At 38.9% G+C, this 22,786-nt stretch overlaps 1 protein-coding gene across 1 annotated transcript in view; it reads left to right on the forward strand.

Annotated features, from left to right (window-relative positions):
* LOC115628331 overlaps positions 1-22,786 on the forward strand; it is a 52,057-nt gene that overhangs the window by 505 nt on the left and 28,766 nt on the right. The window contains exons 2-4 of the mRNA XM_030524392.1: positions 103-339; positions 16,574-16,697; positions 17,982-18,803. Of these exons, the coding sequence (XP_030380252.1) occupies positions 103-339; positions 16,574-16,697; positions 17,982-18,803 (1,183 nt within the window). The remainder of the gene's footprint in view (positions 1-102; positions 340-16,573; positions 16,698-17,981; positions 18,804-22,786) is intronic.

Raw genomic sequence — 22,786 nt, forward strand, 5'->3', positions numbered from 1 at the left:
CATATATACTATATACTCGTACATATTCGTACAATTCTCAAAAATTGTTTTCGCCAACAACCTACAACCACTAACTTGGCCCTTTATATGTGCCCTCAACAGGAACAACAACAACTGCGGCCAACCGTCGACGATGCCACGTTGGCCGATCTGATTGACAGGCATCTCTCGCACATTTATCCCGTCTACTGGGCACGCACGCGTGCGATACTAATGCGGCAGGCACGTGAGCTGCTCGTGCGCTCCTTCAATGGCTGCCTGGCGGCATTCGAGCACCGATTTCTATGCAAATTTGCTGAAATTGCGGCAACGTTGCGCACCACTCATCAAATTGGCGAGGTAAGTCGCAGTTCTAGGGTTCTCCTAAGATTGTCCAATTGTCAATGCAATGCGCAGAAATTAGCGTGCCTCGATTTAAGTACAAACATATGTAAATACTGGCACACTGCTCAGCACATGTTTTTTGATAAGTCTTTATATTAAAAGAGGGCTCTTCTAATGGTAATGATATAGACTGTTCCTGTAGGTAGCAAGAGGTTGTTACTACGCCAAGCTCAAAACATTCAAATTATTTGAGAGTGGATTTGATTTGAAGTAGTATTTAAACATATTCAATACTCACATTTTAAATATTTCATTTTCAAAAACTCACACTTTATTGATATTCTTAGTATAGTACAAGGATGGAGGCACAAGCAATATATTTATCTATTTTAATTTTTAAATAGAAGCATATTTAGCATTTTTTTTTTGACTGTTATATTGCCTAAAAAGAAGCTATAAACAGAATCATATTTAGAGAAGCAATTTTTTGAATATTATTTTGCGTAAAAAAGCTATAAAAAATACAACCACATCAGTTCCAGAACTCATTTTAGTGTTTAATACTCAAAAAAATGCATTGCAACTAGCAATATATTTCTCTATTTTAGTTTTTAAATAGAAGCATATTTAGAGAAACATTTTTTTTTTGGCTGTTATATTGCCTAAAAAGAAGCTATAAACAGAATCATATTTAGAGAAGCAATTTTTTGAATATTATTTTGCGTAAAAAAGCTATAAAAAATAGAACCACATCAGTTCCAGAACTCATTTTAGTGTTTAATACTCAAAAAATTGATGAAAACCAACAAAACACATTACATAGTTCGTGTATATAGTTGGTTTGATTTCGATTATTTTTTGTGTTTGTTAAATTACATATGTGTACTACTGTACATTCTACGATTGCTCAATTGTCGTGGAAATGAGCATGCCAAGTATTTTAAAGGCGCGCTGCTGGCTGATTGCGCAGCCCTGGCAAGCGCTGTACAATTTGGTCTAAACTAACAGCGAGCAGCAAGCGACACAACAGCAAACAGCAACATTAACAGCGCTCTGTTAAACACGCCATGCAGACTGTAGTTGGGTCTCTGCGTTTAGTTGGAGATTTGAACTCGCGGCGCGCAGTCTTGTGAGCGGCAGAAAGCGACTACGACGACGTACAGTCGGCTGAAGTTGAAGTTTCGAGGCGCCAAAGAAATGTGCAAAAATCAAAAATAACTTCACAAAATAGCACAATATTCCAAAGCTACGAATACGAATACATACGAGTACATAAATGAGCAAAGTATTGAAAACAAGTGGATTTTAAGTGCAGTGCCAAATTACATTACAAGTGCCTTGTTAGTGCCTACAACATACGCCCTATGACATATACGTGTATAGTATGTATGATCGAGTGTGATTTTTTTGTAAAGTGCAAATAATTTGTTACTTCTATCGCATAGCAAAAACAAAAACAAAAAAACTACAGTGCCTATAACATTTAACAATAACTTTTTATTGCCTGCATAAATCAAACGCTTTTGTTTTAGAGTTCGAGGTAATTTCTGCTTTTTCATATCTAAGCACTTTTATTGTTAGCGTTAATGTTATTGTTATTGTTATTGGTGTTTGTGTGGTTGTTGTTGTAGCTACCTGCCCACCTATCAGGTATGTAGGTTCAAGCGCGGCAGCACAATCATTAAAATATCATGGTGGCCAAAGCTCACAAATAAAATTGCACGCTTTTCGAATTGAAGTTCATTAACAGCCGCAACTGTTATTTTGGCCGATCGCTATTGCGGTTGTTGTTGTTGTCGTATTCATAACAGTTTCGCAATTTGTTTGCACACGTCCCTGACCTTACCTCACCACAATGTTGTTGTTCCGATCGGTTGCAGCAGCCAGCGCTCAGAAGCGCTAATAAGAATTCATTAAAAGGCAATTGCGTTTACTTTGCACAGCCAAACAAACAGTGAGCGGCTATTTGCATACAAATTATAAAGCAAGTGCAAAAATGTACAAGAGCATGTGTGTGTGTGCATGTGTGTGTGTGTGTGTGTGTGTGGTGAGTGTGTATAAACAAAGCACGGAAGCCGTGGTCAACTGACTGTCCTTCGAGCCAACGACGGCGACCCACGCAGCCATTAGAATTTCCACTCAAAGACAAATGTATGTTGTATAATTTTTAAGTCAATGACAAGTGTGGGCTCCGTATACGACTACTCGTACAAGTATGTACTATACTTTCAAAAATGCCATTGGTGGTACTTGGCAATGTTCTTGACGATATTGTTAAATGCGCTTATCAGCAGACAGACACATACAAGTAAAGAACACGCAGCACCATGAATGACTGGGGCTCTGGGGTGGGGGGACATTGCAAGCGAGCGTGTCTAAAATTGTAATTTATAATAATTTTCGTAACGCATACGCACTATTTGATTCCTTCAATGTGGCGCACATGGCGCACATTTGGCTTTTGGCTTCAAACTGTGGGAGGCACAGACATAACCACACACACACACACACACACACACACACGTAGCCGCAGAGATCGTAAAGTGCTCAGCTTGTCGACATGACCTACTTACACTTACACACACACACACAGACCAGCTTCAGCATCGACTAATGTGTAAATGTGCATAAACTTATTTGAATCAATCAGCAAAATTACGATCACCACAGTAATCACTTCTTCAGTGCAGCAACTATTTACATTTTTCTTTTAGAAGAGAGGAAGCAATATTAAGTTGAAATGTAATCGGTATTATAACAGTTATACCCATGTTCAGACACATTAGTTAATGTACTTCAGATTTACTAAAAATCAAAAATAAACAAAAATTTTAAAAAAGGATTTGTAACAAAATAACATTCCAAACGGGTAAATAGAACCTCACCAGCAGGTGCAAAAAAAGCTCATGTTTAGATATGAATTCCCTTAATTTTTGTTTACACATTTTTGGGGACTACCGTCATCATATTCTATTTCCCAAATGTGTGTGCCTATATAAATATATATACCATAGATAGACTTTGAAGCTTGCAAATTCTATAAATGTCGAACGAAACGGTTGATTACTCCTTTATACCAGTACATAGTATCTTTAAAAACTTCTGAACTTAGCGGTAGAAACTTCTGGGAAGTTTTCAAAATTCGACATGCCGGACCTGCTTTTCATTTTGCCTTAAATGATTTAAATAATTGTAATCAATAATGGAAAATGATCTGATCTCTTTGAATCGTCTGTTCATAGATGTACAACGATAGAGATCGGTTTTTTATTGATGACAAAATGTTTTTTTTAACATATGGCTTGAATGCAAATATTTTTTCGTTGAACACCAAAAAAAGAATGTTAACTAATAATATGTTTTGCAGGAAATTGAATAACAAATACTGTTTAAAATGTGCTTAATAGATTCATGTTACTTGTAGTAATATGTAATATTTTTAGATAAATATAATTTTGAAAAAACGCACAAAATATTATAATATATTATAAAATATATTTAATTATTGACTTACAATTAATCAATATGGCTTGTAAGCCACAAAGTTCAAAAACTTAAAATCCATTGTAGGTGTTATAAACAACTTAAAGCTAGAATATTACTTCTAATTTATATTAATTGTTGCAAATAATCATATCTGTATACGTATATAATTTGTTGTATGCAATATTGAAAAGAGTACAATGTTATATATTTCTCACCAATCTCTGATTATGTGTGGCTTGGTTTATTTTTTTAAATGAAGAAAACAATAGCTAAAATTGAAGGGACATAAAGAGAATAATTCTATTCTTAAATTATTCATTTTGGCGGAAATAATTTAGATTCGATGGAAACTTTAAAATACATTGCTACTTTAAACTTAATTTATATTCATTAATTTGTTGTTTTTAATAAGCTATGCGTGAGAATTTTCTTGTTGCAGTTGGCACTGTAATTACAATCAAGGCATTCTAGCATTCTTGCTGTATTTTTACACAAAATCTTGCATAGGCAATAATTACTGTACACGCATTTGCTGGATGTCTGAAACTGATTTGATTTGATTTCTTTTGGTTTGCGCTGAATGGCGCATAATGTTCAATTAGTTTTGCAAGCGCTGCAATAGCTGACATATGTACATATGTACATATGTATGTGTGTTCTCGGAGTTGACCCGAGCAATGGGAGTAACACACACACTTACACACGCACACACACAACAAATTGAGTGCAGAGGGCGCATGCAGCTGCATGTTAATTACCTTTTAATTTCTCAGCCATTCTTTTTGGAGTTGCTGCCGCTGTTGTTGTTGCTGCTGTTGCTGTTGCTGCTGTTGCTGCTGACTGCCAGCCAGCCAGTCAGCTCTAGAGCCTGCCTGCTGTCTGCTTTTAATAATAAAAACCCAATTGCATTCTGCTGAGATTTCTGTTTTCTGTTATTCATTCATTTCACCATAGCACGTTCCGTAATTCAATTCGTAGGGCTTTTGTGCGCATGCGCAGCATAGAAGGGTACTAAGTACCAGGTTTTTTGTTTTTGTTTTTGTTGTTGTTGTTGTTGTTGTTGTTGTTCTTGTCGTTGAGCACTTTAAATTGTAAGCGGAAATTGTGTATTAAGTGACGGGAGAGTTGGGGGCTTAACAATAGAGGAGCGTATAGCGCAACAGTGTATAAAACTTATTAGGCCGTCGAGTTGAAAAAATAAACTGAAATACTTGTTAAATAAAATAACACACATATAGTACTATACAATCGAGATGCCCTCGCCACTGCTGCTGTAAATGCAGCAGTAATAGCTTCTACTGCAGCTGCCTTCGGATTGGAACATGGCATATCACTTAGCCAGACAGCAATTATTTCCTGCATCGATATGCTAGGCCATTGCGATTGCAGAAACAGCTTCCGAGTTGAGCCAATAGTGTGCCGAGCATTAAGCAGACAAATCTTTCAGCACAGCCATCGTCACTCGCATTGGCAAATGATAAACAGTTGCCAAGACTTGCAATCAAGAGGCTTTACTTTTTTTTCTTTTCTAACTGCCCGGCTTGCTCTTCTTCTTCGTCTCCAACTCCGACTCGGCCGCCATCTCCGTCTCCATCTCCGTCTTCTTCGACTACGAGTGCGAATGCGAGTGCGAGTGCTGTCGATGTCTAATAATTTGCAGAAAAGTGCTTTGAACTGTGTTGAACACAACATGATCGGCATTTGTTAGCGATAATGAATTGAACATTTCTGAAAACATGTTTGTACATAATTTGTATGCAGGCTCCTTGGCACTCGGCGGTACTCGACACTCTGTACTCTGTACTCTGCACTCCCGCCATTATGGTGTCTGTTTGTCCAACTGGATATTTGTTTGTCTATTGGCCCAGAGGCGGGCGACTCGTCTTGGCTGCCTTTGCGGCTCTGCACACAGAAATGCGAAAAAGTGTAAAGTGCATATTTATGGGTTGCATAAAATAACTTGTAAAATGTACTCACGAGCCTCGTGGATGTCCGTGTGTCGAATTTCGAATGCGTTGCCATGCATTTGTTTGGCTAAATGAACGTACGTGTTGTATATACTAGAGTATATGTTTGTTTGTCCACACACACACACACACACACACACACTAATGTATACTCGTATATGCGAGTTCGTGTGTGTTTGCCAAATTATGGCAATGACATGTCGTATATGTGCATATTAGAGTCAGTTCTCGTTAAGGATATGGCGCTTTCAAAATTTGACACTAACTGGCCCAAGTTATTGGCATGACGCGAGAAATTGAATCCCAATGAAATTTTATTGTGGGAGTGGCGAAAATAAAACTTCGGAATTCGATTGCTAAATTTGATCAAAAAATGTATGTATATATATCATTTATATATATAATACAAGTAATTTAAAACAGAATGTGAAATATTTTTACAATAAATGCAGAACAATCGCAAAATTGCTACATGAGACAATAAACATCGAAATAAAGAGAACTAGTTAGGCGAAAATATTTATATTAAGTAAAAAAATTATATAATTTATTTATTTGTACATCCCAAGCCGCTCTGGTTTCACATAAATATCTCTATAGCTATTGTCTGTGAAGAAATCGTTGACGGAACCCTCATATACAATGCATAGGTGCCTTTACAATTATTAAATATTCAAAAACTACTTGAAATCCGTTGTATCAAGTTGATATTCAATTTATAATTTGAACATTTGTTCTAACAGTTTGCAATAAAGCCCTAGTCTCAGTACTTTATTCCTATACTGAGTAGTGGCAGAAGCTAATGAGTTTATTACTTTTTCCCGCATACACGTATGCGGCTTTTTTCTTCCACCCAAGTAAGTTATTCTTATTGTCAGCGGCTCTCTACACACAATACCATTACAATTATCCCAGCATTAACACTTAAGCGCGGTCATCATCCTCCAGCTAAATGATAGTTGGCTTTGGAAATACATATTTTCCACTTCATTATGAGAGAATACATACATACATACATACATACTACTTAGTCACAATATTGTGTAAACAAACTGCGTAGTAAATGCGAGGGAACATCTCTGGTCCTCCCCGCAGCTCCCTGTCCTAGACAGCCCGCCCAGCCAGATAATCACATACCATAGATTAAGTTACGAGCTGAGCAAACGCGTGCATTATGATGTTGTCTGCGGTAGTTTTTTATATAACCCTGAAGATTGTATATGAAAGTATGTATGATTCTTAAATGCATAGTATGTACGTATATGTATGTGTGTGTATGTGTGTGTGTGTGTAGAAGCAGCTATGTGTGGACTGCCTTGCAATAGATATCGAGTCGAGTTGCATGCATCCAGAAGCAGCCTTGAATAATTCAAACGCGTGTGACTCGCTTAGTAATTACCCGAACAAAAGCCACAGAGCATTGGAACCAAGAAGCCTGATGTCCGTTGAATGTCCGTTGTCTTATGCGCACTGCCCGGCTGATGAGTCGGGCTTTCAGGCGTCCACAAAATGCGCGCCACGTCAAGTGGCAGACAGACGCATACTCACATATATGGGCTCCTTTTTGTTTGACTGGCTGGCTAACTGGCTGAATGTTTTTTATTTGTTTTGTTTTTATGTCATCATCGTCATCATCATCTTTGCTTTTCGCCTCGTCTTTGTCTCTGTGTCTCTGCCCCTATCTATTATCTTTGCGTGTGTGTGTGTGTGTCTCTGGGAGAGGTGAACGCTTCCTGCAATGCCGTCAACAGGTAAAGCCACTTGCACTTTGGGCTTTGGAGCTGTTAGTGTGGGAATCTAACTGCTTAAAATATATTTTGTAACCAAAGCAAATAGTTATAAATTGTGTTTCCCGAAAACGCAAACACAGCCGTCAAACTGACAGCCCCAGACTTGGGGCCCTAGTGACAATTGTTTGGACTCTGCGGCTGCACGACACGCTCTAATAAATTGTTCAATAATAAATTATATACGAGTACAGCTCTGCCAGGATTTGTGTGAGCGCGCAGCGTCACGTTATTTGCGCATTTGTCAAGTTCAAGCGTAACTCTCTGTGCCTCAGCCAGGCGACCGCGGCTGCAACTGCAACTGCAACTTCGCTCTTTGCCACCTTGCCTGGGGGGCCAGATATTGGTGCGACGCACAGTGGTTCCACATAATGTTTTAAGCATTCAAAATCTTCCATTGTCATTATAATAGAATTCAATTACTTTTATGATACATTAGGATTCAACTTTGGTTGTAAAAACCCGCATTCCAATTTCTCCAAAAGGTAACTTATAGTACAAGTAGTAACCAGACGCCGTAGCTGTAGGTAGGACTTAGATAAAAGATGTCGTTTATTTTTGAGAGCTAAAAACTTTTAGCCTCTGTTAAATTTGGATAAAACACTAATCATGTTACTTATCTCTTTATTTCAAAAACATTTTATTCTGATCATTATGCTGAAATTCAGACTCAAGTACACAGTGTAGAGATTTTGGAAAATTCAAACTTCAAAGCAGGAAAAGGGCTTCCAATGTTTGTAAACTTGGTTTTTATACTCTCGAAAACAAAAACACAAAAGAAACTACATACTAGGTAATATTTTTCTTGGGACCTGAATTATTAATATTTATAATATATATATTTAAGGTATAGATAATTTAGTAAGATGTTTTTTCTCTCAAAAAATAATAAATATTAAAAAATATTTCACATTCAAACACATTAGAACAAAAGTTTAAATATTGGAATTAAGTTGTTATTGGACTTACGCACTTTGTTTAGTTTTGAACTTTAATAAAACTCGTAATTAAATACTTTTGTTTCAGAATAAAAGTTCCTTGTTTTTAATTTTTAAATTTACTAAATTTAAAGTTCTAATTAAATCCAAAAAGTCTTCACTCTTATTCTTATCCTAACCCTAAAGAGAAAATGTTCGCTTACGGATTAGAATCCCATTTGCAACTAATTGCCATACAAGTACTTAAGCTCGAAGCAAGAATAATATTGGAATCCCTGATTCGATAATATAGATAATTGAAAATGATATCATTACTATATCTGCCATTGGTGGCTGAAATATGGACATCTCAAGATTGGATACATCCGTAAATTATACCTCATGAAATTATAAAAACTCAATTGGTTGAATTTTGAACTTACTTAAAAATACCTTTACAAAAATACGAGCGTCTGGCAAATTAAAAAAAAATTTATAACAGTAATGAAAAATAATTGTAGAGAGGGACCCGCAAACTAAGACCAGTGGAGATAAATATAATTTTTGAAGACCATATAAATTATTAGGGAATAATTTCTTACTTAAAATGTCATCAGATGATCTCGAGGGGACTGAAGCCGGAAGTATAACTCTTAGCTTTCGAGCTTTTAGAATTTAATTTAAAAATGTTTACTAAATGGAGTTATGAACTTGAATTTCTAAACGGATGCAGCTTTGCTTTATGGATTATATGCACATGTACCTTTAGCTTTCTTAGCACCCTTAGTTAAGGCGAAGAGGTGGTTGAGGCCACTTCTAATGCTGGTCTTATTTAGTGCTTGTCCACTGTGCATTGTCGGACCGCCACCTTCGTGATTTGTGGCCTTAGGGCACATGTGCGCAACGTCTTGGCTGCTTGGTGGTCTTTCTGTGACTGCAACAACAGATACGACTAAGACGATGACGATGACGACGACGACGACGACGATGACGATGACTCCTTGTGTCTGTCGCCTGGTCACTGTCTGGCTTTTGGCCGCCGGATTAGCATTGAAATTGACTTCGTGCTGTGCTCATTAAAATTTTACGTGCATAAAGTTTATTTCGATTTGCGTTGGCTATTTGGCTGCTCCTTTTCAGCGTCCACTGTCTCGCATTCGACGACGTTCGTGTTTCGAAATAAAACATAAACCAAAAAACAATTACATTTCGTGGCTGGCAACAACCACAACGAATACAACAATAACAGCAGCTTAGAATTTTTCCAAGTATTTTCTTAGAATTTGTACAAATAGCTACCAGGTTTGTGCTTTTGTTTAGTTTGACTTTTCACTTCCTTATTGGGCAAAAAGCAAATCATCAGTGGTAACTGGCAAGTTCTCAGAGTTGGGGCAACGGACAGGAGTGCTCGTATAGTAGACCCTTTGTCCCGAACTTTCTGCTTTCATTTAACGGAGCGCACTTATTGGCGTTTTAATGCGCCCAACTGTTTGACTAGCTCGGTGACTGACTGGCTCTGCTTGGCTATGCCCGACTCGTTGCATTAACAAGTTTACGGCCGTTTTGGAATTGATGCGGCTAACAACTTTTTCAATTACCCCGATCATGATGATGATCCCGCTCAGTCAGCTGCCTCCCTAGCTGACTCTTCTGCTTCTGCTTCTACAGCTTGAGCTTCAGTTTCAGCTGCTGCGGCTGCTATTATGCCATGAAAACTCGTTTTCAGCCACCAACCACCAGCCAGCAACCGAAGTTCATGATCAGCTGTGAACTGAAAGTGGTTGATTGGAGCAGTGCGCCAGAACTTGGCCAGTTACCGGTTTGTGCTGTTAGCTTTTGCGCCCGCCAATTGCTCGTAATTGAACTGCGTTTGTTGTTGGTAAGACGACCGGTCGACCGGTCGATCACTCTTTCAGTCGTTCAGTCATTCAGTCCTTCAGTCGTTCAGCCATTCGATCGTCTCGATCTTCTGCAGCTCGATCTTTACAACTACGAGTATTACGTGCACAGCTTGGCTGAACTGGGGGCGCTTCTGATGTAACAGCAGCAGCTCCAATTTGGAGGCAGCCAGTTTGCTTTGGCAATGCTTTATGATCTTCATCACATCGGTCACCAAAATCTCTTTGAAGTCTATGAAATCGAATCGCTTGCACACACACACACATATATACTAGAGAGAGAGGGAGAGAGTTCGGTCCGTTGTTATCTTTTGAGCCCGACGAAGTGACAGCCTGTGAAGTGCTTGATGCGCATTACTGTGCCTGTGGCATTTGCCACATTTGCCCTATAATATTTCAACACTCGATCACTCGACGGCCGTCGGGATGGCGGGCAATGTAAGCAGCAACTTCCTGCTTACAGCAAACACTCGTACGAAATAATTTAGTTGCCTGCCAGCCTGTGAGCTGCTTTGAAGAAGTTGCAAAAAAATAATAATAACAAAGAATGAAAAATGCAAGCAACACCACCACTGCAACAACTGCAACACCAACAACGTGCAGGTTACAGATGGGTCCGTGAGAAAAATAAGTTGACTTGCATGTACAAGACTGGAAAATTGTGCTTTCCTAGACTAAAGTCTGCATAGAGTTTCTCCAGGCTTCATGGTTTCGACGGTATTGTTCGAAATTAAAATTAAGTTCATTACATACAAGTTTTCATGTAAAAAATCGATTGAAAGGAAGGATATTACCATACCATGGAATATATAGCCACTACTGAAGTCCCACAATTTTGATCCAATTAAATTTATTAAATACTAAAACTCATAATAATATTACAGTGCGGCTTAAATGTTTTATTATGATAAAAACGTAAACATTTAAGCAGGGTTCTACCTCGCGCTTTTAGCTATAAATACTATATTTCTAAATACACAAATTTGGTGTTCATTTTAATAACTTTTCGGATCCTAAATTGTCTGATGTTCATGAACCTGACTCCAATACAAGACCAACTCTGGAATTCAATGCTACAATTTTAATTCAATCGCAGCTCTTATGATTCACTCTTGATTCAGTTTTCAATTCAATCATATGGGTTATCATATTATATGTGCATCATGAACACTCACGGGACTGCAACACGTTCCTCTCTAGCACATTTCGGCGTCATCTGCAACTGTGCGACTTCCAAGAAAATGCAGCGCTGCTGCTGCCAATGCTGCTGTTCATGCATTCCGGCAGTGCGAGCCAGCGTGACAGCCTAGACCTGATCTATTTTGGTCTGGCAGGCAGGCTGCCAGCTACTTTGCCGGCTGCACATGCAAAATTGTGGGCCCGTCTCCGGAGCGTCCCCTCCCCTTATCCACAAGCAAAATTAAACAAACAATTTGTAGGTGTGGCTGTTGATGGTGGCCCGACATGGCTTGGCCTGATACTCTGCCCTCTTACCGGCTGCCAATTGCCAGTTGGCAGTTGCCTGTTGCCCTGACGTTGTGTTGATGATGGTCGTTCTGGTAGATGGAGCGGAAATGTGCCGTTGACTCGAATGCAATAAATATTCGCATACAAAAGTTCAAAGATTTCCAGCAGGCGTAGCATGCATGACAATGAGGAATTCTATGTCAAGCACTTGATCTCTGGAGAAACCGATGCAATTGCAATTTATTTATTTATAAGCTCAATGCTCTGCCCAGAATGAATGCTATATATTGATTTCTTCGAACAGCTACGCTTAAAAAACAAATTTGAGAGATATTTGGGCTCACTTTTCATTTATTTGAAAAATAAAAGGGAATACTTGTATTGAGCATTTTCAGCAAGTAATGCTTTAAAGAAAGGCACTCAATAAATTAGTTAAGCAATGAATTAGATAATTGAAATAATGCCATATCTTAGTACAACCTCTTATTTATCGAATTTGAATTAATGTGGTTTGATGGTACTTTTAAGCTAATACATTCCTACTCTTAAGAAAATAGTACATTATAAATGCATTTTTTATTTGAGATTTTTTTATTCCACACCTTTGAAGTAACTGTTGTAACAAACAATTAAGCATTCAAAAGCCAAATCATGTGAATATTAAATTTGAGCCTGAAATTTAGCACAGCTAATAAAAATGTACTAACTATTTATCTATTGCCTTCAGCACTTATGTAAACTTCAATAGAAATAACTTTATTAGCAACCCTTTGGCATTTTCACCAATTTTGTTTCGTCGGCTTACACGGCGTATAATTAATATTTTTGCCTGCGGGCGCTTTGATCAGGTGTGGCCCTTTGCAAAGCGAAAACGCACACATGTCTTAATTATTACTTGTTTTGTCCAAAATTAAAAAAAGATTTCTGCAAAAATCCAATTAATAGAAAAAATTGCTGGGTGTCAGCACATTTTGTGCCCTTTGCTCACATCGCCAACGTTTCTGTTGGTATTTTTTCCTACTGTTAATCATTTATAAGGAAAACAAACCAAATGCATGTGCTATATGTATGTATGTATGTATATGCGCAATGCCTTCGTACGCCTTTGCATGCGTAATGTATTGGGCCTCTCCGACGGTGGTCCCAATGGCCGCCAGCCCAAAAGTCCGTCGTCTGGCGGCGCCGCCTGGTCATGTACGACAAACGCCCGCACCGAATAATTGGCATAGGTTGGGCCCGACCACCTCGGGCGCCACTCATCGGGCACAAGCATAGTACAGAGTGCAGAGTACAGAGTAGAGGCATATGCATAAATGCTAATGCTGCAGCTTGTTGGCTTGATTACTCACAGAGCATACCGACTATATCCATACGAGTAGGTACATGCCTAAATATTTTATGGCGGTTTTATTTTGTTTGCATATTTTTGAATTTTTTCGGGAGTGATTTAGTTTTCAGCAACATCAAAGGCGTGGGAATGGCGCTCAAGAACACATTTCCATACGCAAAACAGTGGTGTATAAACAAGGGGGGCACTATGAGGATTTGGCTTCGCAGGTCAATCGATTGGCTTGCAAAATCTATTCTAATTGCAATTAGATTGGATAGATTTTTGAAAAATTTAGATAATGATCTGTTAAAAATTAAAATCATTTGCCTTAAGCCAAAATATCAACACAATAATACTATTATCAAGTCATAATTTGTACAACAATGTAGGAAGATTCTCGAAGTGGACTTTCGAGCTTCAATTCCATTTAGAGCGCCCGATTTCAGTGTTCGATTTTATTTTATATATGCAAACATATGATCAGCACGACGAAATAAATCAATATAGATATGTCCGTCTGAACATACGTCCATATGAGGACCTATAACTATTTAACTATTGTAGTTAAACGTTGTATGTACTTGGATCTGTACTATCCATACGTAGACCAAGTTTATTCCAAAGTATAATCGTGATTTTATTTAGCTGCCATAGCATCGATCGGCGTGAAAATCAGTGTTATATCCTACTTGTTTCTTTAAAAATACATACACTCGTATCTTAAGAAAAATATGGTGTTCAAGACTTTTGTATAGATAGTGCCTGATAATCCAAAGTTGTATAAAATCAGAATGGTTGGTATATCAAAGTTTATTTTAGTTAAAAGGCTGTATACGGGAAAGACTGAATAAGTACGGAGTAATATTCTACTAAGTAAATACATATACTTAAGTCTTTGGATGAAACAAATACCAGTTAGAAATTAAAAACTGTAGCTCTGTTTTAATCCCCCTGCGAAAAAATGTCGGAGCCCGCCACTGCATAAGACCTGCATATATATGTTTATATATTATGTTTAAATATTTATGTGGCTGACTTTTGGCAGGATACGCGCGGCACGAACAGAAAATCCTCAAAAACGGCTGAAACCTTTTGAGATTTATGAGCTTTGGCCGCAAAAAGGGTAGCAAAAAGCACGAAATAACAAAGCGAATGAGCCGCCTTTTGCCAATGGAACGGAAATTTGTCGCCAGTACAAATTGAAATCAACAACAACAACAACAATGTGAAATGCCTGAACTGACTTTGAACGCGAAATGAAAAATTGAAACGTACTACTTAAAAATAAAAAGCGTACGCACATCGTCATAATCGTTGGGGGATCTGGGCTCGGATCTGCGTCCAAGCCGATTCTTGGGGTTGGCGCGTTGGCGTCGATGATGATGATGATGGCGATGACGACGACGACGACGACGACGACAATGACAAGCGGCGACCGAACGACGAGAGCATTTGGGTCAATGACGACAACAACATCAACAACCACAACAACAACAACAACAACAAGAACAAAAACGAAACGAAGCAAAATGAAACCGAAGCGACGCTTTCGATGATTTGTATGTTCTAGAATGGGCAATCAAGCAGAAAATGTAGCCGCCAATATATCCAAAAATTAAATTTAGAAAAAAAGGAAATCATTTGAGCATGTGGCGACACCGAGTTATACAACGATACCCGCAAACACGAATCATCGATCCATTTGCGATCGAGCAGCTAACTGGGGGAGTGGGGGACTGATGAACGGACGAACTGGAAGGAAGTTGGCGTGCTATTGCCATTGTTGTTGCGGGCCTGAAAAACTCACTAACTGACTAAGTGACTGACTGACTGACGGTATGTGTGTGCCTTCCACTGATTGTGTGCTGCGAGTTCGTTTGAACAACTCTGGCGACGATCATTTTGTTCAATCGATTGTAAACGATGCGTTGCGAACGCTGCGGCTTTGATCAAATGACAAAATTGATCATTTTCTGTTTGAATGAATTTTCGTTGGTAACCCCTGGCCCCTTCCAGCCCCATATTTGTTGCTGTAGTCGTTGACAACAATTGATTTATGTTGGTCCCGCGAATTTTTTTTGTTTTGTATTGTTTGTTTTTGTTTTTTGCACAATGTGCTGTGTGGGGTCTGATGGCATGTGCATTTTTGCATCGGCTTTGGGTCGGGCGGGCAATAGCAATCAAAACAGCACAGCAACAACAACAACAACAACAAAAACAACAAGAGTAGCAATAGCAACATCAAGAGCTTGTGTTACCAATAAAATATCAGTTTTTTGTGTTGAGTCAAAAGGCGCTATAAATCAAGCGAGTGTGCGCACCTTTTTTATGTGCACGTTTGACCATTTGCCCAGAAACTGTAGAGGGTGGGGGAAGGCTACAACAAATTCAAGGGGAGTGGGGAGCGGAATGGAAAAGCAAAAACAAGCAACGGCAATTGCTCGAAAATTAGCAACAATGCGAAAACATTTTCGCGTCATAACAATTAATAGCTGGCAAAAGCAACAACAAAAAGCTAGCAAAACTATTCAAAAAAACAAAAAAAAAAAAAACGAACAAAAAAAAGAAAGAAAAATCAAAGCCAAGCGACCCACAAGCGCCGCACGAAGCAGACGCTGGACAATTGGACATTTTGGACACTTGGACAGTGGACGGTGGACATTGGAGCTTCGATGCCCAGTACTGATGCTGGTCGAGAGTTTCGAGTTCGCGTCTACTTAAATTCGATTTCACATTCCCGTAGGGGTGAAATCTTTACGTTGGGTTTTACGTCGCCGGCTTTGCGTTTTCTTTGGCATTTTTTGTTCGTCGTTGCTGTTGGTAATAACCAAAAATTAGCAAAAATTGCTAAAGTTTGACTTGCATGATTTATCTATAATTTTACATCGCCAGGCGGCAGTTGCAGTTTCTGGCTTTTGTGTGCTGTGCCTGTGCCTGCCAAACTGGGCAAATGGTTGCCACACTCGCTATCTGATAGGCTTCATACAAACACACATACACACACACACACACACCCCTGCGATCCAAAACTCAGTCACTACTCGCTTAGTATTCACTGGCAGAGTAAGCGCCCATAAGTCTGGGCTATTTTTAATGCGATTTTTAACCTAAACGCTTTGCATGCACAGCACTCAATCCCAAGTCCCAGGCCTGGCATTTGGTTTCCTCTTTCGGGGCCGCCGCTTAACACTTGCGGGTGTTGTTGTCTACATAATTTGTTGGTGTTGTTGTTGTTTTTTTTTTGCCACAACATGTAATCTGCTGTCGATGCAAAATAATAATAAAAATTTTCAAATTATTTTGTTACTCAATCTGAGGCTGTGAGCTCAGCCCAATGCTTCAAATAATTCACCCACCTCTCTATATCTCTCTCTCTCTCTCCTTCCGTTCATTGCAGTCCTGGCTATGGCAGGCAGGCTGGCCGCTGGCAACCCACAATGGAGCCTTGGTGCTGCAGCTGAGCGCCACTGAGCACGCGCACGCACTACGCGCCGCCGAATTGTATTTGTGCGTCGAATTGGGTAAGTGGGTCGGTTGCATGGTGGTTCGCATTTAAAACAGTGGTGACAAAAATCAACTAAAGCCCTGCTAGAGTGGCAATACTAATTGCTATTTTATTAAATTTGAAAACCAACCAGAATTTGATTAATGCTTAGATTAGAACTAAACAGAAATATGCATATTTCAGACATTGAAATTTCAGATTTCAACTAAAGCCGTGCTACAGCAGTAATACTAATTGATATTTTATTAAATTTTAAATTTGGAAAATAGTTGGTTGGTTGGTGTAATATTTTAAAACTACTGAGCCAGAAGTTGTTTAATGCTTAGATTAGAACTAAACAGAAATATGCATATTTCAGACATTGAAATTTCAGATTTCAACTAAAGCCGTGCTAGAGCAGTAATACTAATTGCTATTTATTGCTATTGTATTAAATTTAAAATTGGGGAACGAGTTGGGCGTGTAATTTTTCAAATGAAGTGAGCCAGAAGTTGTTTAATGCTTAGATTAGAACTAAGCAGAAATATGCATATTTCAGACATTGAAATTTCAGATTTCAACTAAAGCCGTGCTACAGCAGTAATACTAATTAATATTTATTACCTTTTATTACATTTAAAATTAGGCAAACAATTGGTTGTGTAATTTTTTAAAGAAAATGAGCCAGACATTATGTAATGCTTAAATTAGAAGAAAACAAAAATATATGTAATAAAACATAAATATCAATTATACACAACCATAGTATCAAATGAAAATACATAAATACCACAGATAACATATATATCTAGATATGCCTCCAAATTCCCACGTTAGATATATAATAATACTAGTTGTTGGCAGTTGTGTTTATGGTATACTTTTATAATTTACTATAATAGTTTACTATAAAATAAATCATTTTTAAAGCAGTAATTCAGTAAGTGTTTCATCAAGTCCAGTTAAAAAGCCCAGAAATATAAGTACTTGTACTTGCATATTAATAATTCGGTTTTTCTTCAAACATCTCTGTTACCCATCACTTATAGGTAGAAAGCAATCTTCAAATGTGTTAAAAAATCAGGCGATTAGTTCTCAATAAACGAGCTCAGCTATTCAGTTCTGAAAAAAACAATACTTAAAAACTTAATAACTTCTGATCAAACGCGTTTTTGTGAAAGTAGAGCTCTTATACTAGTAAGTATGTATATCTATAGCAGCTTTTGATTTTTGTCACGCTTAGATGCAGAATCCAGCCACTGTGCCTCGTAACTAATCCACAGATAGACAGTCAGTCAATAATGGCCACTAATTATTGCAGGCGACACCGAGGCAGCCGCAACAGTTGGTTTGAAGCTGTGCGCTGTTTGGCGCAACGCGTCGCAGCAAGAGTCCGCGAGTGTACAGAGTCGTTGCATCGACTACAAAGATCCGAAGACATTGCCACTGAGCGTGGTGCAGCTGGAGCAAATGTTGGGCAGCTCCTCAGTGGGTGATGGCAGCAGCGGGGGCGGCGGCGAGTTGCCGCAGCTGCTGCAGAATTTATTGGTTAGTGTGGAGCGCAGCATTGAGCGAGTCTCTTTGAATGAGCTGCAAATGCCAATTGCCAGCATGCAGCCGTGTGACGAGCTCGAGCCTAATACCAACAGCAATAATAGCAGCAATAATAACAACAACAACAGTAACAGCAACAGCAACAGCAACAACAACCACAATATCAGTAACATTAACAGCGGCATTGGCTCGCCAAAGTGCGCGCTGAGACGCAGCGATTTAATTACCAAAAATAAATTGTTCAACAATCGTTACATGCTGCGACGCCTCACAAATCGTCAGGATAGCATGAACTCCACCTCCTCTGGCAACAGTTGCAGCAGTAATGGGAGCAGCAGCAGCAGCAGCCACAGCAGCCACAGCAGCCACAGCAGCAGTGCTGGCGAGGAGTTGCGCACTCACAACCATAACCACATCAACAACAAGAACAACAACAGAAATAACAACAATACCGAAACTACCAGCAATATTGAAAAATCGACATCGCCAGCCTTGCCGCTCTTCTGTCTGGGAAATTCTTTTCCACACATCGACAGCGACGAGGAGGCAGCGGATGGAAGCAGCAGCAGCCATAAAAGCCAAACAACAGGTAAGTTGCATTACGCATACGCCTCATTGGCCACGCGTTGCATGTGGCACGTTTTCAGCTTTCAGTTGAAGGATTTCTGTTGCACTCGTTTGCTTTTTTATGCCATTGCATAAAAGCAAGGCATTTCGCACACACTCTGGCTATGCAAAAACGGCCATAAATGCACAAATTACTGAAATGCACTTAAATGCGCACGCTTTGCTTTTCGCCTCTTGGTTGCATTGCAAAACATGCTGTTGTGCCCCACTCCAGTCGCTTATCTTGAGATTTCTGGGCGGCGTTCGCCTTATTTGTTTTGAGCCGTGCCGCCTCCATCTCATGCAAATCTCGGCAAAGCACATACAAGTATTCAATTAAACGCCCCGCAACCAAAAAAAAGGAAGGAAAAGACCAAATAAATACAAATCTTTTATTAGCTCAACAAAATGTTGCATTCGCTTTAAATGGCGCCTACAAGTTGAAAATAATAAAAAGATGACGGCTGGCAAATTTAGCGCTAATTTAATTGTAAATAATTGTCTAAGCATTCTTATTCCGCGAGCACTTTATTCAATTAATTGCACATGCTTGTAAGATATTTCGTGGAAATACTTGTATTTCATAGAAATTCAGAGGAAAACAACAGCCTCTTAATGATAACAAAAATATTGAAGTTTAAAGCAATTAAATGCTTCGAGTACAATTATTACTGTAATTTAAAATTCAATAATTATGAAAGTAAAAAAATAATTCTTATTTAGTTTTTCGCTTAATTCCTAAATGTATTATTAGTTATTGATAGAGTCTGTGATAATTGAAAACGACCGACATAATATTTATTACTTATGGGACTAGTAAGTGTATAACTCCTCTGAGTTAGTAGTGCTGTAATAGATCAGAGGTTTGTAGCGGCCAACAGAGATGTTATATAGTATGATCAGATAGAAATGAGAAACGATATGGCCAGTCCAGTCTAACTGTTTCTTTCAGTTATTGGAATCTTGTTCGTGTAGATAATTTGTCGGTTATACAGTTTCAGTCAGATCGGACAATTTCTGGCATATCAGAAGCAGTAGCTGTCATACAAGTATAATATATAACCCAGCTTTAGAACCTTTTATTTGGAATCAATTAAAAGCAGCATTATCGTGTTTTCTCATCGTCAAATTCTGCTGTGAAGAAATTTTCTCTAAGACTCAAACGGGATTGGTACTTTATGTTCCTCAACAAACGCTTGACTCACCCTTCGATCCAAATAGTTTCAAATCATTGTTCAGACTCTAATGTCAAATTGTGCAACTAGTCTCTATAATACTATATGTGTGCGCGCTTGCGTTACTATTTGATGCGCCTACGATGCAGGACACAGACTTTGTTCTGGACGTGCATTATTTTAAACACGGTTCCGCTGGTAAGTCCGGTATTTGCACAGAACTGCATCCATGCATATATTGTCACTATCAACTGGCCAGGTCTTGAACATTGACGATTTTTTCTACCACGTGAGACTACTTGTTGAGTTTGGTAGCTTCCGTAGAATCGTGCCCTATATTGTTGTGTTGGTGGGCTGCGATGGGGTGTACGCCGCACTGTGCACTTTCTTATTTCGATATCTGTATCGACGTGACGTTTATCACATCAGTTTGGTGAGTCTGTCAAGCAGTCAGATTATTTACGCGCAGTCACTATGAGGTCTATTTTCAGATGGTGTTAATATTGTTCTTTACATGTATCACGAAGCTGATTATCGGCACCATTGGTTCCTTTACCTACCCAATAGCTCTGAGTGTTATAAAATATTTTGGGACCGATCGGATGCAGTACTATGAAAGGAAATATCGATGCTGCGGTCTTCATGGCCCCGAAGACTACATAAAGTTGAACCACTCCATCCCTTCCTCCTGTTTTGTAGAAGGCCGCAGCTTGAATAGATCTGGTTGCTTAGAAGTCCGAACCTGGTCAGTTATGACGCTCTTCTTCACTCGCCGATATGTGCATACGGCCATCATCGAGGGAATTGTCTTGTGCCTTCAAAGAATGCTGTACAAGCGTCTATTACGCCGGCAGGTTGACTTCGAGTGACTGGAGCAGCGCTCAGAACGCTCAGATCGCTGCCGCCGCCCACTGGATAGCGAAAAATTGGTCATAAAGCGAAATGGCTTGGTTGGCTCAATAGACATACGAGAAACCATTACCAGTCGGTACACAATGCGAGCCGCAACAACAATGTTCGGCCCACTGCATCCGTCTTTAACCGTTTGTTAACCGCAAAATATTGTTTACTCGTTGCTCACCCGACTCGGTCTTTGCGCAGTACCAACAATTTTGGCCAGCCAGCCAGCCAGCCAGCCAGCCAGCCAGCTAGCCGTCAAATGCCTTTTAATTTGTCAAAGCCTAAAATATGAAAATTAAACTGAAACCAAACCAAACCGAACCGAACCACAGCACACCACACCACACCACACCAAGACAAAGTATTTTCGCATACCACAGCCGACCCCAAAACCAAAGCAAATACAAAAGCCAGCCCAACCGAGCCAAGAGCATTAAGTGTGGGTGCCATTTGCATGCGTCCATAAATCAGCTAACAAATGCGGGGGCAAAACTGCGCGTATTGAGTTACACTGGCCAACAGGTGTGCACCACAAATTCTGTGCGACTGCTCCAGCAATGGTTGCAGCTTTTCCAGTTGCAGCAGCAGACGCTGCAATGTGTCACATTTATCACGGGAATTGTCGCAAGGCCTTTCCCAGCTGCCGCGGCTAGAGATGAGCGCGTGACAAACATTTCATTACAAGTTTAGTGAGATGCAGTCTACAGATGCTACGATGATAGTGAGACTTTTTCGACTTAAATCGACTCAGCCTCTGAGACAAATTTTTGGTTATCAGTCAACTTAGCGAGTCCTTGACCTCACATGGCTATGAGTTGGAGGTACAAGTATAGCGGCCCAGAATGGTTTATAACATTTGGGAGACTTACACCAAAAGGGACCAAAACACCAAATGTTTTACTTTTGAATTAATTTAAATTTTATTCGAGTTCATTTTTTGATTTGTTTATTTTATTATTATTATTTTAATTTATTGTTAGTTTAATTTTTTCCGATATTTTTTCATACTTTTTTTTTGTTAATTCGTTAGTTCTTATAACGGCTCTGCAAATTCCCCCACCATGTCAGAGATTCGGACTATCAGATTTTCTTGTTTTTATATGGGCCTCTTTTTTTCTTCTCAGTTATTTTATTTAAGTTCTCTTTTGTCTTTTTAACATTGATAGCTTTATTTGTCGATAAATAAATATTTCAGTAGTATTTCCATTCCATTTCCATGCATTTCATCGAAGTTTTTGGGCAATTTCTTTTTTAAAATTTCACTTTTTTGAATGTACTTTCGCATGAACTTAGGCTGGAAAACATATTCATCGAAGTCAGCACAACACTTTTTGAAAGATAGAGATAATCAATTATCGCCATAAGCTTGTTTTATCAAATGAAACGCTTTGAAAAATCTTTATTTCAAAACACAACTTAATATTTTGATCGGCATTTTTGTACCGATTGTTCAGTAAGTAACACTCCCTTTTTAATAACTCCGCTTCTAGTAGAGCAAGTGCAAATTTTAGTGGAAGTCAGTAAGAGGAATACGTTTCCAACCAACAAATCACAATCTGCCTTTCATCACATCAGCTTAGTACTCAGTATTACAAGAAAAATAGGCGAAAACTGAGTGTTTTGACGGTAATTTTGAAAACGATTATAACTCTCGTATATACCCATTACCTCACCATGGCAGTTTTAATCAAAATCAGATGATATGGTTTCTTTTTACTTCACCCACTTTATTAAATATTTTCAATCACTGACTGCAATAATACTTGCACCTCTTATGACTCGAAGACTTGGGACACTTTTGAGTCTAAATATGAAGTTCGTTGTTTGAATTAAACATACGAATATCACGTGTTTTTAGTTACTAAAGTAATTTCCGTCGCTATTCGAAGCA

Source organism: Scaptodrosophila lebanonensis, unplaced genomic scaffold, assembly GCF_003285725.1.
Source record: "Scaptodrosophila lebanonensis strain 11010-0011.00,11010-0021.00 unplaced genomic scaffold, SlebRS2 tig00000113-arrow-arrow-pilon, whole genome shotgun sequence".
NCBI classification, from domain to species: domain Eukaryota; kingdom Metazoa; phylum Arthropoda; class Insecta; order Diptera; family Drosophilidae; genus Scaptodrosophila; species Scaptodrosophila lebanonensis.